Source organism: Rana temporaria, chromosome 9 (genome assembly GCF_905171775.1).
Source record: "Rana temporaria chromosome 9, aRanTem1.1, whole genome shotgun sequence".
Taxonomy (NCBI): domain Eukaryota; kingdom Metazoa; phylum Chordata; class Amphibia; order Anura; family Ranidae; genus Rana; species Rana temporaria.
The window spans coordinates 128,283,960-128,299,537 of NC_053497.1; the positions used below are offsets into that span (position 1 = coordinate 128,283,960).

Genomic DNA, 15,578 nt, shown 5'->3' on the forward strand with positions numbered 1-15,578 from the left:
TTTTAAAGTGTACTTTGCCCTTGCAGAGCAAACAAATAAGTGCACTCAACTGTCATCTTCCTTTCTTTCACTCCCCCACCTTGCCATTCTGTTTCAAGAGCAAAGAAAGACAGCTCTAGTTTGATTTCTCTCTTTAGAGCAGGGGTAGGCAACCTCGGCCCTCCAGCTGTGGTGAAACTACAAATCCCGTCATGCCTTTGCCTCTAGGAGTCATGCCTTTGATTGTCAGGGTCTTGCAATGTCTCATGGGACTTGTAGTTTTACTAAGCATTAGTGCTATCACACATAGAAAATACATGAGTCGCATACTCAGAAGTTCCAGATATTTTTTTTTTCAAATAATAATTTTTGTTTATTTTCATAAAATGTCAGTACAGAATATAGCAGCAGTTCAAGTGCAAAAGATGAAAGGAGGTACAAAATTCCAGCTAGCTGGGCTTACACAGTGGCTCCATATCTATTTCTGCTATCAGTGACATGTAACACAATTGGAGGTCTAAAAGAAGGAGTAAAGAAAGAGAAGAGAAAGGGAAAGAGGGGGGGTGGATGTAAGGAGGGAATGGGGTTAGGAGGGGGGGACAGGGCGGGGGGGGGGAGGCGAGAAGGAAAAGGGAGAGGGGATGGGACAGGGGAGATAGGGGGGGGGGGCAGGCAAGATTGTCAGGGTGAGCAGTGTACCTTGGCGGCCTATTGTCGACTCACGGCGGGTCCTCCACCACGTGCCACCTCTCCCAGACCAGATCATGGGCATCCAACCTATCCTGGATCCTAGCCGTCATTTTTTCCATGAGTTCTACATCTTTGACCCTAGCATAGAGGGCTTCTTGTGATGGGGGGATTGGTTTCTTCCAATGAAGCGCTATCAAGCACCTCGCAGCTGTGGTTATGTGTCTCAGCAGTTTCTTGTAGGGCTTAGCTATGCGAGGTTGGGATAGGCCCAGCAAGAACAGCTTCGGGGAGAGGGGTATGGGCGCCTCCAGGAGGCGAGATAGAAGCTCTTGCGTTTGAGTCCAGAATGGGACAATCAGGGGGCACGTCCAGTAGATGTGGAACAGTGTGCCCTTGGCTTGGCTGCAGCGCCAGCATCGGTCAGAAGTGGAGGGGTAAATCCTGTGGAGGACGTCCGGGGTCAGGTACCAGAAGAACAGCACTTTATACATATTTTCCTTATAAAGGGTGCAGATCGAACTCTTGGCCGCCTGCCTCCAGACTGCCCTCCACTCGTCCTCCGAGAGCACCTCCCCCAGCTCCCTCTCCCATCGGAGCATATATGTATGTTTACCTTTGGTTTGTGCGGGGTATTCATTGAGGATTTGGTAAATGTCTGATATGAGACCCCTTCGGGCAGTGCCCTCGAGGATGATTCGCTCAAATGGGGTCGGTTTTGAGAAGAGGAGCCGAGGGGCGATTGTTTGAGCGTAGTGCCTGATCTGTAGGTAGCTGAAAAAAGCTTGCCGTGGAATGTCATGTTTGGCTTGGAGATCAGTCAGAAGTTCCAGATATTTATTTTGCTCTTGGAGGTTCAGATGGAGTAGTGAAGAAATGGTATGTGTTGCTGGAGTTTCCCTTAAGGCTACCTGGCATAGTCCGTTTTAGCTCCATGTGATATGTGGGTTCAGGGTCAACTGTGATGACCCCAAAATTGTTCATCTTAACCCTACCAGCAGGAATCTCAGATAGTGTTAATAAAGGTTAGGGCTCCTGGTCATCGGGCAAATATACGGAGCTTCTCTTTCATAACAATGATTGCATTACCACCCGAGGAGGTCTTTTTGCAGGTGTCTGGGATAGGTAAAAGTGGTCACCTCAAATTAGGTATACAGCAGTGCAGTCAGGACAGCCAGTCTTGCATAAAGTCCAAGGTTTGCTGGTTTTGTTTCTGGATTGATCATATTTTTGTTAATGATCACCTTATTAACCTAAGCTGCAAGTTGTCTTAAAAAAATATATGTGTTGAGCCAAACTGGTTTTGTGCTTTGCCTCAATCATACAGTACACTCTAACATGTATTGTCCTCCAGCTGAAGGCGACCCGTGGTTCGCACAATTTCCCCATCAACATAGACATTGCTGACGGGAGAATCCCTCCTGCCGAGACACTGTTTGCTAGCAGCCATTAGTGATAATCATAAGTGAATCCGGCTGGCTGGTTGGCTGGCTGGCTGGTTGTACTGAAGTTGATCGATCGATCAACTCGGCACATTTAGCCTGCCCACACTGGTTCAAATCATGGCCAACTCCTGGTGAACTGGCCAAGATTTGAACCGTCTATGGCTGGCCTTAATGGGATGTGCTTAACGGTTTCAGCAGATTTAAAAACCATATACTATTTTCTTGGCAGAACAAAGTTCTTGACTGTTGGTTGCCCTTTGCTTCCTTCCTAATTGTCTACTGCCCTTCTAGACTGAAGCTGTCCCCTGATGGCAGTCCACAGATGCTGGTAAACACCTTCTACCTGCCCTCTGGTATTGGCGCCACCTGTGTCCTGAAGACAGCCTTTAACAGCACCCTGGACCAGCTTGTGCAGTCGCTCAATATGAACAGCAATGAGTCCAAAATGCTGGCAGCACAGTACTTTGACGCCATGTGTGTGGATTCTTTTACGCAAGGGCTTCCACTTTCTAATTTTGTGCCACCACCTCCTTCACCAGCCCCATCTGACTACCCGATGGATGATGATTCAGCCCACCTGTGGAATGCCACCACCTACTCACCACCCTCTGTGCCAGGTAAGAGGTCCAGCACAAGAGATACAGCTTTCTGGTTTGCAGTTATATATTGCCATGAATGCTATTGACCCAGTTATACTATTCATTAGCCTAGTTACACTTCTAGAATGTTTACTCTCTACCTCGACTTCAACAGTGAGGTCTCACTGCCATAATTCCCAACTCCATTCTTGTCCACCTGAGTGCTTTGGGTGTTCTCTTACATTCTCTAGAATTTTAAATACAGTATATAAAACCTCTCATGGTGGTTGTAACACTCCTGAGAATTTATTAATAACAGGTATGATTGGAACTCAGCAGAAAGAGGTTTCTCAGGGTAAACCACCAATGCACTCTCATATGTATCAGAAAGTTTAGGGGTTAAATCATCACAACCTCATGTGAGTATAAAAGTATATGAGCTATCCCAGCAGCAGCTGAAGTATGGAGATTGTATTAACTTTGCTACACAGTGTAATTTGAGAAAAGTCTGAATGCAGCAAGTATTTAAACTCTGGCAGTCATATTGTTAATTCACAATATTATGGAGTATTTTTATCTATAGAAAACAATCCCTCAGTTTGTGGTTAGAATATAGCCCAAAAGGATCAGCATTCATTAGTATAATCCCAACAGCTTGAGAACAACAGATATCTGGTTATAATGCAGGGAACTATTGTAATTCAAGATACTTGCGGTTCAGCTGGTAGTAGTTGTTCACCAGGGGATGTATGTAGTTGCTAGGTAAAAGGGTCCAAGAATCCAGGAAGCAATGGTTCTCCTGTCAAGCTGAGGCTGGGTGTAGTAACAAACAGGCATGCAGCATGTGGATTAGAGAGGTAGAGATCTGAGGTATGGATATTGGCTGGAGAGGAGTACAGCAGTGGTTCCAGGGCTCGGTGCTGGGAGGTAGTGTTCCTTGACTGGCGGCAGGGATCCGACAAAATAACCGAACACCCTACCGCCATCTCTAAGGAGTTTAAATAGCCCCGAATTCGCGGGGAAATCGAGGAAGGAGGCAGAGTCGCACTTCCGCGTTCCACGCTGGAGCGCAAACGTCCGCGCACCGGAAGTGACGCAGATGTCTTGCAGAACGGAGCGCAGCTGCTTGTAGAAGGCTCAGCTGCGCTCGTTCTGTACAGGGAAACATCAGAGATGTTACATACTCCCCTCCTCAAGGGGGCACCAGCAGTGCTCCTAGAAAGAGAGGGGCGATTAGGATACCTAAGATGAAATTGTCTAATCAGGCGAGGAGCATGTATGTTTGAAGAATTCTCCCAAGAGTCATTAAGTTGATCATAACCTTTCCAATGTATCAGGTATTGAAGGGTGGAACCATGTTTCCTCGAATCCAGGATCTTTTCAACCTCGTATTCAATCTCACCATGTACCTCGACAGGAGGAGGAGGGTTTGGCTGTCTGTTAGGAAATGGGTTAGAAATAAAAGGTTTAATGAGGGAAACGTGAAATGAGGAATGTATCTTCCAATCTGGGGGTAGAAGTAATTTTACAGCGTTCGGATTGATCAAATGGGATATTTGGAATGGTCCAACGAATTGAGTGCCTAATTTTTTTGAAGGTACTTTAAGGTGAAGATTTCGCGTGGAAAGCCAAACCAAGTCGCCAACCTTATATTCAGGTGGTGTCGATCTGTGAGAGTCGTAGTATCGCTTTTGTCTTTGTTGGGCAAATTTTAAGTTAGACCGTAAGATGTCTAGTGTGTTCTTTAAAGTCGTGAGATATTGATTAACTGCTGGAACACTGTTTGGGGGGTGATTGGTTGGGAGACTGTTGGGGTGGAAACCATAATTAACAAAAAATGGTGTAAATCGAGAAGAAGAACTGGCAGAATTGTTATAAGAGAATTCAGCAAGGGGTAGTAATTGAAACCAATCATCTTGTAGATGTGTACAGTAACATCGTAAGTATTGTTCAAGGATTTGGTTAATTCGTTCAGTTTGTCCATTTGTTTGTGGGTGGTATGCAGTGGACATGCGGTGGTCAATTTTCAGAGTATTACATAAAGCCTTCCAAAATTTAGAAATAAACTGAGTTCCACGATCAGATATGATTTGAGAGGGTAGTCCATGTAATTTAAGAACATTGGAAATGAAAGCTTTTGCAGTTTCATGGGAAGTTGGTAACTTCTTTAAAGGAGTGAAGTGTGCCATTTTGGTCAAAAGGTCTACTGTAACCATGATAGTGTTAGCACCGTTTGACTTAGGGAGTTCAACAATGAAGTCCATCGACACAACTTCCCACGGTCTGTTGGGTACTGGAATAGAAGTGAGTAGACCAGAAGGGGGTCTCCTAGAATGCTTGTTACGAGCACAAATCTCACATGAATTAACATAAGTGTGGATTGTTTTAGTCATATTAGGCCACCAGTAGTCTCTCTTAACAAGATGGATGGTTTTATTGATTCCGGGATGGCCGGCTAATGGTGAATCATGAAGATGTTTGAGAAGTGTAATTTGTAATTTAGGAGGAACGAAAACCTTATTATTGAAAGTATACACTCCATCTGGCAGTCTGGTAAGATTTTTTGGTAGACAAGAGAGATCTTTGGAGAGTGACTGTGAGATTAACTGTCTAAAAGACGAAGAGATTCCAATGAAACGGTCTGAAGGAATTATAGATAGAGGAGGAATCTCAGTGTTCTGGTTTTCATGCATGCGGGACAAAGAGTCAGCCTTGATGTTCTGTGAACCAGGCCTATAAGATATGAAAAAATTAAACCTGTCAAAGAATAAACTCCACCTAACTTGACGGGCAGAGAGTGTCTTACATGTTTTCAAATGCTGTAAATTACGGTGGTCTGTAAGGATGGTAATTGGGTGTTTACTACCCTCCAATAGGTGCCTCCAATTTTGTAGTGCATCTTTAATTGCAAGAAGTTCTTTTTCACCAATGGGGTAATTCTTCTCTGCTGAAGACAAGGTCCTTGAAAAAAAAGCTACTGGGTGTAGAGGTTCAGATAGACTTGGACGTTGAGAAAGTATAGCTCCAAGAGCATAATGAGAGGCGTCTACTTCCACAGTGAAGTAGTATTGTGGGTTGGGTAATTGTAAGATGGGAGCTGAAGTGTAGCATTGTTTAAGAGTGTCAAAAGAAATCTGGGCTTCCTTTGACCACGTAAAAGGTATCTTCGTGCTAGTAAGGGCACTCAATGGTTTGACAATTGCTGAAAAATCTTTGATGAATTTGCGATAGTAGTTTGAGAAACCGAGAAAACGTTGAAGGGCCTTCCTAGAGTTGGGAGTTGGCCAGGAGAGGATACATTCTACTTTAGAGGGTTCCATCTGGATGCCCTGAGGAGTAATATGGTATCCAAGGAAGGAAATACTTGACTGACTGAAAACGCATTTTTCTAGTTTGGCATATAAAGAATGCGTTCTGAGCCTGGCCAAAACCCAACGGACATGTTTAGTGTGTTCCTCAAGTGTATCAGAGTAAATCAGGATGTCATCCAAGTATATCACAACACAGATGTCAAGCAGATCTCGAAAAATGTCATTTATGAACCACTGAAAAGTGGCGGGTGCGTTACACAGACCGAATGGCATTACAGTGTATTCAAAGAGACCGTATCTAGTCTTGAAAGCGGTCTTCCACTCATCACCTGGACGAATCCTGATCAGGTTATAGGCACCCCTAAGGTCTAGTTTTGTGAAAACTTTTGAAGTTTGAAGACGTTCGATGAGTTCTGGAATGAGAGGAAGAGGGTAGCGATTCTTAATAGTGATGCTATTGAGACGACGGTAGTCAATGATCGGACGTAGTGAACCATCTTTATTTTTAACAAAAAACATAGCTGCACTTGCAGGAGATGTGGATGGTCTGATAAAACCCCTTTTTAAGTTTTCATCAAGGTAATCCTTCAGGTGTACAAGTTCTGGTTGGGATAGAGGATAAATACGTGCAGTTGGTACAGGTGTATCAGGAATGAGATCTATAGGACAGTCGTAAATACGATGGGGTGGAAGAATCTCTGCCTTGGTTTTACTAAAAACATCTGAGAAATCTTGTAGATAGTTAGGGAGATCTATTGAGTCAACTGTTGTGGACAGAACCGAAAGAATAGGGTAGCAATTCTCCTGGCAATATGTAGAATTTAGATTAAGTGAGAGGTTAGTCCAAAGGAAAGTTGGCTGATGGAGTATTAACCAAGGTAATCCTAGGACTATTGGAAACAATGGAGATGGAATGACATCAAAGACAAGAGTCTCTGTATGGTCATTGCCACAAGTGACCAGTAGGGGTGAGGTTTGAGAGGAAATAGGGCCCGAAATGGAACTTGAACCGTCAATAAAAGTGACAGAAAGAGGATTTTGTTTAACCATGCAAGGAATTTTATTAGACTTTACAATTCCTAAATCAATGAAATTTCCGCAAGCGCCGGTATCCACCATTGCATCAATCCTAAGTCTTTCTTGATCCCACTGTAAGGTAAGAGTGACATAAACAAAACGATTAGTAGTATTTCCTGTTGGATTAGTCTTACTTATGTTTAAAAAGTTACCTTCGGAATTCTTCTTGAGGAGTGGGCAAGTGGAGACCATGTGGTCTGGAGCGGAACAGTAGAGGCAGAGGTTATGAGCTCTGCGGCGTTGTTTCTCAGCAAATGATAAAGGAGCCCTGACAGCTCCAAGTTCCATTGGAACCTCTTTTGGGGGAGATTTAGATCTTCTGAATTGTGGGGGAAGATAAGTGTTGAAGCGTTCAGCCTTCCTTTCACGGAGACGTCGGTCAATGGTAAGGGATAAATGCATGAGGTCCTCAAGGGACGGAGGAAGCTCTACACGAGCTATCTCATCCTTCATAGATTCGGATAGTCCTAATCTGAATTGATTACGAAGAGCAATATCTGTCCATTGTGTTTCTCTACTCCAACACTTGAATTCCGAAATAAAATCCTCTACGGGTCTTTTCCCCTGTTTGAGGCTCCTGATAAAGTTCTCTGCAGTAAGTTGTTTGTTTGGATCTTCATATAAAAGTGACATCTCATCCAAAAATGTATTGAAAGCCCCCAATAAATCACCATGTTCTTCCACATATGCATCAGCCCAGATTCTAGGTTCTCCTCTTAGGTAGGATATAAGTGTAAGGATACGAACCCTGTCTGAATGGTAGGTGCGGGGGCGTAAATCAAACATGAGACGGCAAGCACTAATGAATTGGCGAAAAATTTTCCGGTCCCCTGAAAAGGGTTCTGGGGGGCAGACCTTAGGTTCAGGTCTCTCTCGGGGTAATGCAAGGTTTTGGTTGCGTAATGCTTCATTTTCAAAACGTAATTCATTCATAGTAGTAGTGAGGTTATCCACTCTTTGTGAAAGTCCAACTAGGTGGTTAGCAAGGTCTGCTGGATCCATGGTTCCTATCTTGTATGGTTTTATTAGGTTCGGTTATTATGTAACACTCCTGAGAATTTATTAATAACAGGTATGATTGGAACTCAGCAGAAAGAGGTTTCTCAGGGTAAACCACCAATGCACTCTCATATGTATCAGAAAGTTTAGGGGTTAAATCATCACAACCTCATGTGAGTATAAAAGTATATGAGCTATCCCAGCAGCAGCTGAAGTATGGAGATTGTATTAACTTTGCTACACAGTGTAATTTGAGAAAAGTCTGAATGCAGCAAGTATTTAAACTCTGGCAGTCATATTGTTAATTCACAATATTATGGAGTATTTTTATCTATAGAAAACAATCCCTCAGTTTGTGGTTAGAATATAGCCCAAAAGGATCAGCATTCATTAGTATAATCCCAACAGCTTGAGAACAACAGATATCTGGTTATAATGCAGGGAACTATTGTAATTCAAGATACTTGCGGTTCAGCTGGTAGTAGTTGTTCACCAGGGGATGTATGTAGTTGCTAGGTAAAAGGGTCCAAGAATCCAGGAAGCAATGGTTCTCCTGTCAAGCTGAGGCTGGGTGTAGTAACAAACAGGCATGCAGCATGTGGATTAGAGAGGTAGAGATCTGAGGTATGGATATTGGCTGGAGAGGAGTACAGCAGTGGTTCCAGGGCTCGGTGCTGGGAGGTAGTGTTCCTTGACTGGCGGCAGGGATCCGACAAAATAACCGAACACCCTACCGCCATCTCTAAGGAGTTTAAATAGCCCCGAATTCGCGGGGAAATCGAGGAAGGAGGCAGAGTCGCACTTCCGCGTTCCACGCTGGAGCGCAAACGTCCGCGCACCGGAAGTGACGCAGATGTCTTGCAGAACGGAGCGCAGCTGCTTGTAGAAGGCTCAGCTGCGCTCGTTCTGTACAGGGAAACATCAGAGATGTTACAGTGGTCACAGTAGAGTCCCCAAGAGGTTAAGGGGGAGGGGGTGATGGGATTTGTTGTGTGTTGTTTTTTTTTTCCGGTAAAGTTGGTGAAATGTTAAAGTCTGAGAAAAAAAAATGTTTTCTCTTTCAGTGGAAGCCATCACCACCACCCCTTCTCTTCCTCGTCGCATCCATGAACCAGTCCGCTGCACATGTTCCATGCAGGGGACGGGCTTCTCCTGCCCCAGTGGGGTTGGAGGCCACCCTTCCCAAATGAAGGTGGTGACTGGAGACATCATGGTGGACATCACTGGACGGAATGTGAGTGAATATCTGCTATATACGTCCGACCGCTTCAGGCTACACAGGTGAGTCACATGGCAAGTCGACTGTGTTATCAGGCTGGGATACTGGAATATCAGTTGAAGACAACACTTCAGCGTAAGTGAGGATCCAGCACTTTTCCCAGTCGCTTACTAAAAGAACCATGTTTTAAACCTAGGTATGGGGCACTAACATTAGGAAATGTGCAAAAAGCCATCCCGGCATCCTTTGAGGCGAAGGCTCCACCCATGTTGCGGAAGATTGCTGTCAGACATACAGCCCAGGTCAGTGTAGCCAACTTACTTCAACTTAACCCTCATGATCAGTTGTCATTATGCCTAGATGCCCAGAACAAATTTAGCAGTATATGTTAATTATTATTTATAATGATAATAATATTATTATACAATGATGGATATGCAAATGTTTAATTTAGGGCATTTTTACAGTTGGTTGTAAAGAAATAAAAACAACTTTTTGATTTATTTTTTTAACTAGCTGTTTGTAATGGTTCATTTTTATGTTAATCACATGATTTGAAACCATGCTGATTTGTTTCCCATCTTTAGCAGCTGTCAGTTACAGTGTGGTCTTAAGACTGGGAGCGCACACCGCTGCACACTCCTGATTCTATAAAAGAACATATATAAACATCTATAGATTGCAATTGGCGGTTGCTTTAAACAGAACTTTAGTCAAAATTTCTGAATTTCTGTCTGGCTTTGTTTTCGGTCTGTGTCTCCATTAGGGGAGATTTCCCTCACTTCATGTCCCTACCAAAAGTACTTGTAAAGTTATAGGCCATACGGTTTCCCATCATCAGTATAAAGGCAGTCATGTGATATAAGTTTATTTACACATTGAAACAATATTCAAAGTCATAAATATCGGTTTTAGGTGGATTCCGCTTTAAATGTCAGGTTAGAGCTACAGACTCTAATGCCGCGCACACACGACCGGACATTCCGACAACAAAACCGTGGATTTTTTTCCAACGCACGTTGGCTCAAACTTGTCTTGCATACACACGGTTGCACAAATATTGTCGGAAATTCCGATCGCCAAGAGCGCGGTCACGTACGGCGGCACTATTAAAGGGGAGTTCGATACCAAGCGCGCCACCCTTTGGGCTCCTTCTGCTAATCTTGGGTTAGAAGAAGTTTGGTGAGAGACGATTCACGCTTTTATGTCATCTGCTGCTGTTCCCGATCTCTCGGAGAAATCAGTTTGTCAGAACTCTGTGTGAATATCAGCAGCAAAACAACTTCATTATTCTAGCATTATAAAGAATAAGAGAATGCGCTGCATTAAAAGATAAAAAATTTTGCAGCGTGACTAATGTGCCATCTTCATTACCAACGCTAGTTTTACCAGACCGAGCGCTTCCGTCTCATACTTGATTCAGAGAATGAGTGGAATTTTGTGCATCGGAATTGTCTACACACACTCGGAATTTACAAGAACGGATTTTGTTGTCGGAAAATTTGAGAACCAGCTCTCAAATTTTTGTTGTCGGAAATTCCGACAGCAAATGTCAGATGGAGCCTACACACAGACGGAATTTACGACAACAATCTCCCATCGAACATTTGTTGTCGGAAATTCCGAGTATGTGTACGCAGCATAAGAGTGATTACAGTGTATATGGTTAGTGTATCAATTCCTCTCAGTATGTCTGATGTATCAGTTCTGATCATGTTATTCTTTTTCAGGCATTTTATAACAACAAAGGGTATCACAGTATGCCCACATACCTCAATGCACTGAATAATGCCATCTTGAGAGCAAATTTACCTGCTTCCCGTGGAAATCCAGCTGCTTATGGTGAGAAGCGGTGTCATAATGCTTTCAAGCTTAAAGCATTTCTAAAGCTCAAAGATTTTTGTTGTTGTTGTTTTTTATATATATGTAATAGATAAAACCCCTGTAAGGTTTTTTTGTTGTCTGTATCCCAATGGAGAGATTTTCCTTCCGTTCCTGTCCAGGAAGCAAGAGGAAATCTTTTCAAAGTGAAGAAAATCCCATCCATAAAGTTGTAACCTCAACAAGTCTACCATTGGAATATTTCCCTTCAATTCCTGGTGTGATGGCCACTCAAAATGGTGAAATTTCCCTCACTTTCAGTCCTGGTGACAGTGGTCATCATAAGCATTAGAGAGAGTGAATCTAAAAAAAAACCTCACCACTTTATTAAAAAATAATAATTCTGTTCACTTTAAAAGAGAGGTATCTCTCTTGGGTCACAGGCATGCAATTACTTTTACTCTCCTATGATCCAAAGTCAGCTGATAGCAGGTCCAGTTTAATTATTGTCTTCTTTTCAGGTATAACAGTCACAAACCACCCAATGAACAAGACCAGTGCCAGCCTGTCTTTGGACTACCTGTACGTACTGCTGTACCATATGTATTACACTAATCTTGTTTCCATCCCTCAGCCTTTTGACCTCAATACTGTCTTTCTTCAGGTTGCAAGGTACTGATGTGGTGATTGCCATATTCATAATCGTTGCAATGTCCTTTGTTCCGGCAAGTTTTGTGGTGTTCCTTGTTGCAGAGAAATCAACCAAGGCCAAGCACCTCCAATTCGTCAGCGGCTGCAATCCCGTTATTTACTGGTTGGCCAACTATGTCTGGGACATGGTGAGCAAACTTATTTTAGGGACTGTGTGAGACGTTTATCACCAGTTGGTGAGATATGATGTTGGGACGACTCCATGATATATGGTTTCTAGCTATGATCTTTCTTGTTGTTTCAGCTCAATTACCTGGTCCCGGCGACTTGCTGCATCATTATTCTCTTTGTGTTCGACCTCCCTGCTTACACGTCTCCAACTAACTTCCCGGCCGTCCTCTCCCTTTTCCTTCTGTATGGGTAAGTCAGAGCTGAATCTCCTTAATTGCAGAGGTTCGCTTAAGTCAGGTATTTTAATATAGGACATAAGGCAATGTAGTTTTCAAAGAGACTGTATGAGCAGAGCATAGAACCACTTAAATGATGCCCTTTTGTACAAGCTCCCCTTTGTGCCATAATTATTGTGGCAAAAGCATTGCTAGAATCGCAGTATGGGGTGTGCTTTATATGCAGAGATACCAGACTACCCAAACAAAAGAAAGGAAACATTATTTAAAGCCGTAGTGAACTATTTTTTTTCACTTGTACCTACAGGTAAGCTTATAAGGCCTAGTACACACGAGAGGATTTATCCGCGGATACGGTCCACCGGATTTTTTGATCCGATGGAGTGTACTCACCATCGGATCGAAATCCGCGCCGAAATCCCATGGCGATGACGTGTCGCGCCGTCACCGCGATGATGACGCGGCGACGTGCACGACGCTGTCATATAAGGAATTCCACGCATGCGTCGAATCATTACGACGCATGCGGGGGATTCATTCGGACGGATTGATCCGGTGAGTCTGTACAGACCAGTGGATCAATCCGTTGGGATGGATTCAAGCGGATAGATTTTAAAGTATGTCTTAAAATTTTTATCCGCTGGAAATCCATCCCAGGGGATAAAAATCCGCGGAAACAGATCCGCTGGATTGTACACGACAGGGGATCTATCCGCTGGAGCCGGTCCGTGGATCAATTCCAGCGGATGGATCCTCTCGTGTGTACGGGGCCTAAGAAGGCTTACCTTTTAGGTACTGTGAATATCTCTTAAATCTGCTGTTTAGGAGATATTCACAGCTGCTGTTAACAGTGACTTTACTGGCGCATTCTTTGTATGCTCTGAGGCCCCGTACACACGACCGAGTTTCTCGGCAGAATTCAGCCAGAAACTCGGTCGGAGCTGGATTCTGCCGAGAAACTCGGTCGTGTGTACACTTTTCAGCAAGGAAGCCGACGAGGAACTCGTCGGGCCGAAAAGAGAACATGTTCTCTATTTCCTCGTTGCTCAATGAGGAAAGTCGGCCCGCCGAGATCTCGGCGGCTTCCACACTGAACTCGACGAGGAACTCGATGTGTTTGGCACGTCGAGTTCCTCGGACGTGTGTACGGGGCCTCAGAGTGCTGTGGTGCGATCGTGACTCCCGAGCACATGTGTGGGAGGGATGTCATTGTGGTCCAGACATTCAAAAGGCCAGAGAGTGTAGAAGGAAGACCGGGTGAAGATGGAAGCACCAGGGGCAGTGACTACATGCCACTGGAGGGCTCCATTTAAAAATAAGTCTGACATAATGTGCTAGTATGCATTAATCTGCAAGGGGTCCAGTTTTAATTTTTTTTACTTAAAGTGGAGTTTCCATCAAAAATATAACTTTGCTTTATATTGTAGCTTAGACCTGAAAAAGAAAAAAAAAATGTTTTACTCGCGTCAAAATGCCTGTTGCTATGCGGTCCCACGAAATCTGCCTTCCTATTCACCTTGGATCCTGACGTCAGCTCCCTTGGCTCCCAGGATGCCGTGCGCTTCGCTTCCCCTGTGTCTCTCGGCTTGTTGATGTTTATTGGTTGCCATCACAACGGCGTGCACTTTCGCCGCCGCTCGTTTTGATGACAACCCAAGTGTTTGACGGTGCGGCGCTGCAGGTCTATTGCGGACGCATGAGAATGGGGCGGGACGGGCGGCCCTTTCAGCTAGTCATCCCCAGTATTCCCGGAAGTAATTGCTTGTGGGCTTCACAATGCCCACAAGCAAAATGAGAAGGTTCTGCAGGCAACAACATAAAGTGTTCCTTTTGAATAACTCAGCGGAACAGCAGGACTTTTTTAAATAGTAAGCAAAACAAACTATATTGACATTTGCAACGAGAGATGAAAGCAGATATGTTTAAAAATTTAAAAATTTGATGGGAACCCCGCTTTAAAGGGGTTGTAAAGGAAAAAAAATGTTTTCATAATAAGCATCCTTTACCTGCAGACATTCCTCTTTTCACTTCCTCATTGTTCGTTTTTGCTCAGACGTTGCTCTATTTCTTCTCTGTTCTGTTCACTTCTTGCTTGTCTGATTGTTACTCTCCACCGTGAAGGGAGGCTTTACTGCGGTGGTCAGTAACGTGCTCGCCCCCTCCTGGGAACTACATCTGTGCGGTAGGACGCTCTCTACGTGTTAGAGACTTCAAGGAGGTGTGAATTATTGGGTGTGCCGCAATGCATACTGGGAAATGTAGTTCTTACATGAACGAGCGATGCAAACCAGGAAGTGAATGAGAGAACAGAAACTAGAATGCCGGAGGTGATATAGATGAAGGAATTTAATAGGTATAGGTATTTTTAACAGAATCATTACACTATTCTGTCTGTCTACCTTGCAGACATTAATTTTAGGCAAACATTTTTTTCCTTTACAACTCCTTTAAATTTACTACCGCTTTAATGTTTATGTGTTAGCGAGTCTTTGGACTCCTCTTGACATCCCTTGCGGCTAAGTTCTCTTATAGTTTTCTTACAAATTTAGCCTTAAATGCCTGTAGGTGACCAGAAGAGGAATCCAAGATGAATAAACTTATAGCAGATAGTAAATTTCAAGGCTAGGGGCCAGATTCACAAAGCAGATACGACGGCGTATCTCCTGATACGCCGTCGTATCTGTTGTTCTATCTATGCGACTGATTCATAGAATCAGTTACGCATAGATAGCTATAAGATCCGACAGGTGTAATTGTTTTACATTGTCGGATCTTAAGATGCAGTACCGCGGCCACCGCTGGGGGGATTTTGCGTCGTAAACCAGCGTCGGGTATGCAAATTAGGAGTTACGGCGATCCACGACGGATTTTCGCGTTCGCTACATCGTCGGTAGTCTAGTTTCCCGTCGCATAGTTACACTTTTTTTTTGGTGCCCTAACTTTACACAGCAAGCGTATTGCTGTGTAAAGTATGGCCGTCGTTCCCGCGTCGAAATTTAAAAAATAAAGTCGTTTGCGTAAGCCGTCCGGGAATACGGAATTACGCTACGCGCCGCCGTTCGAAAAAATTACGTCACGGCGCGCAAAGCACGGCGGGAGTTAAGAAACGGAGCATGCGCAGTAGGTACGGCGCGGGAGCGCGCCTAATTTAAATGGCACACGCCCATTTAAATTGGCCCTCCTTGCACCGGAGGCTGCCAGCGTAGGTTTTCATTGCAAGTGCGCTGTGAATCAGGCACTTGCGATGAAAACTTGCGGCGGTGTAACGTATCTACGATACTTTACGCCGCCGCAATTCTACGTGAATCTGGCCCTAGGTTCTGTCACCTTTAACCCTGCTGCCCTAGACACTGAGCCATTAGTGGCATTATAATAAAAACAGCCCTGACGATAGGTAACCTTAT

General features: G+C 44.0%; 1 protein-coding gene across 5 annotated transcripts in view; it reads left to right on the forward strand.

Annotated features, from left to right (window-relative positions):
• ABCA2 (ATP binding cassette subfamily A member 2) overlaps positions 1–15,578 on the forward strand; it is a 264,957-nt gene that overhangs the window by 206,419 nt on the left and 42,960 nt on the right. For all 5 annotated transcript variants that reach the window (XM_040324468.1, XM_040324469.1, XM_040324471.1 and 2 more), the window contains 7 exons: positions 2,403–2,728; positions 9,141–9,357; positions 9,492–9,597; positions 11,026–11,137; positions 11,638–11,698; positions 11,781–11,955; positions 12,072–12,187. In XM_040324468.1, coding sequence (XP_040180402.1) covers positions 2,403–2,728; positions 9,141–9,357; positions 9,492–9,597; positions 11,026–11,137; positions 11,638–11,698; positions 11,781–11,955; positions 12,072–12,187 — 1,113 coding nt within the window. The remainder of the gene's footprint in view (positions 1–2,402; positions 2,729–9,140; positions 9,358–9,491; positions 9,598–11,025; positions 11,138–11,637; positions 11,699–11,780; positions 11,956–12,071; positions 12,188–15,578) is intronic.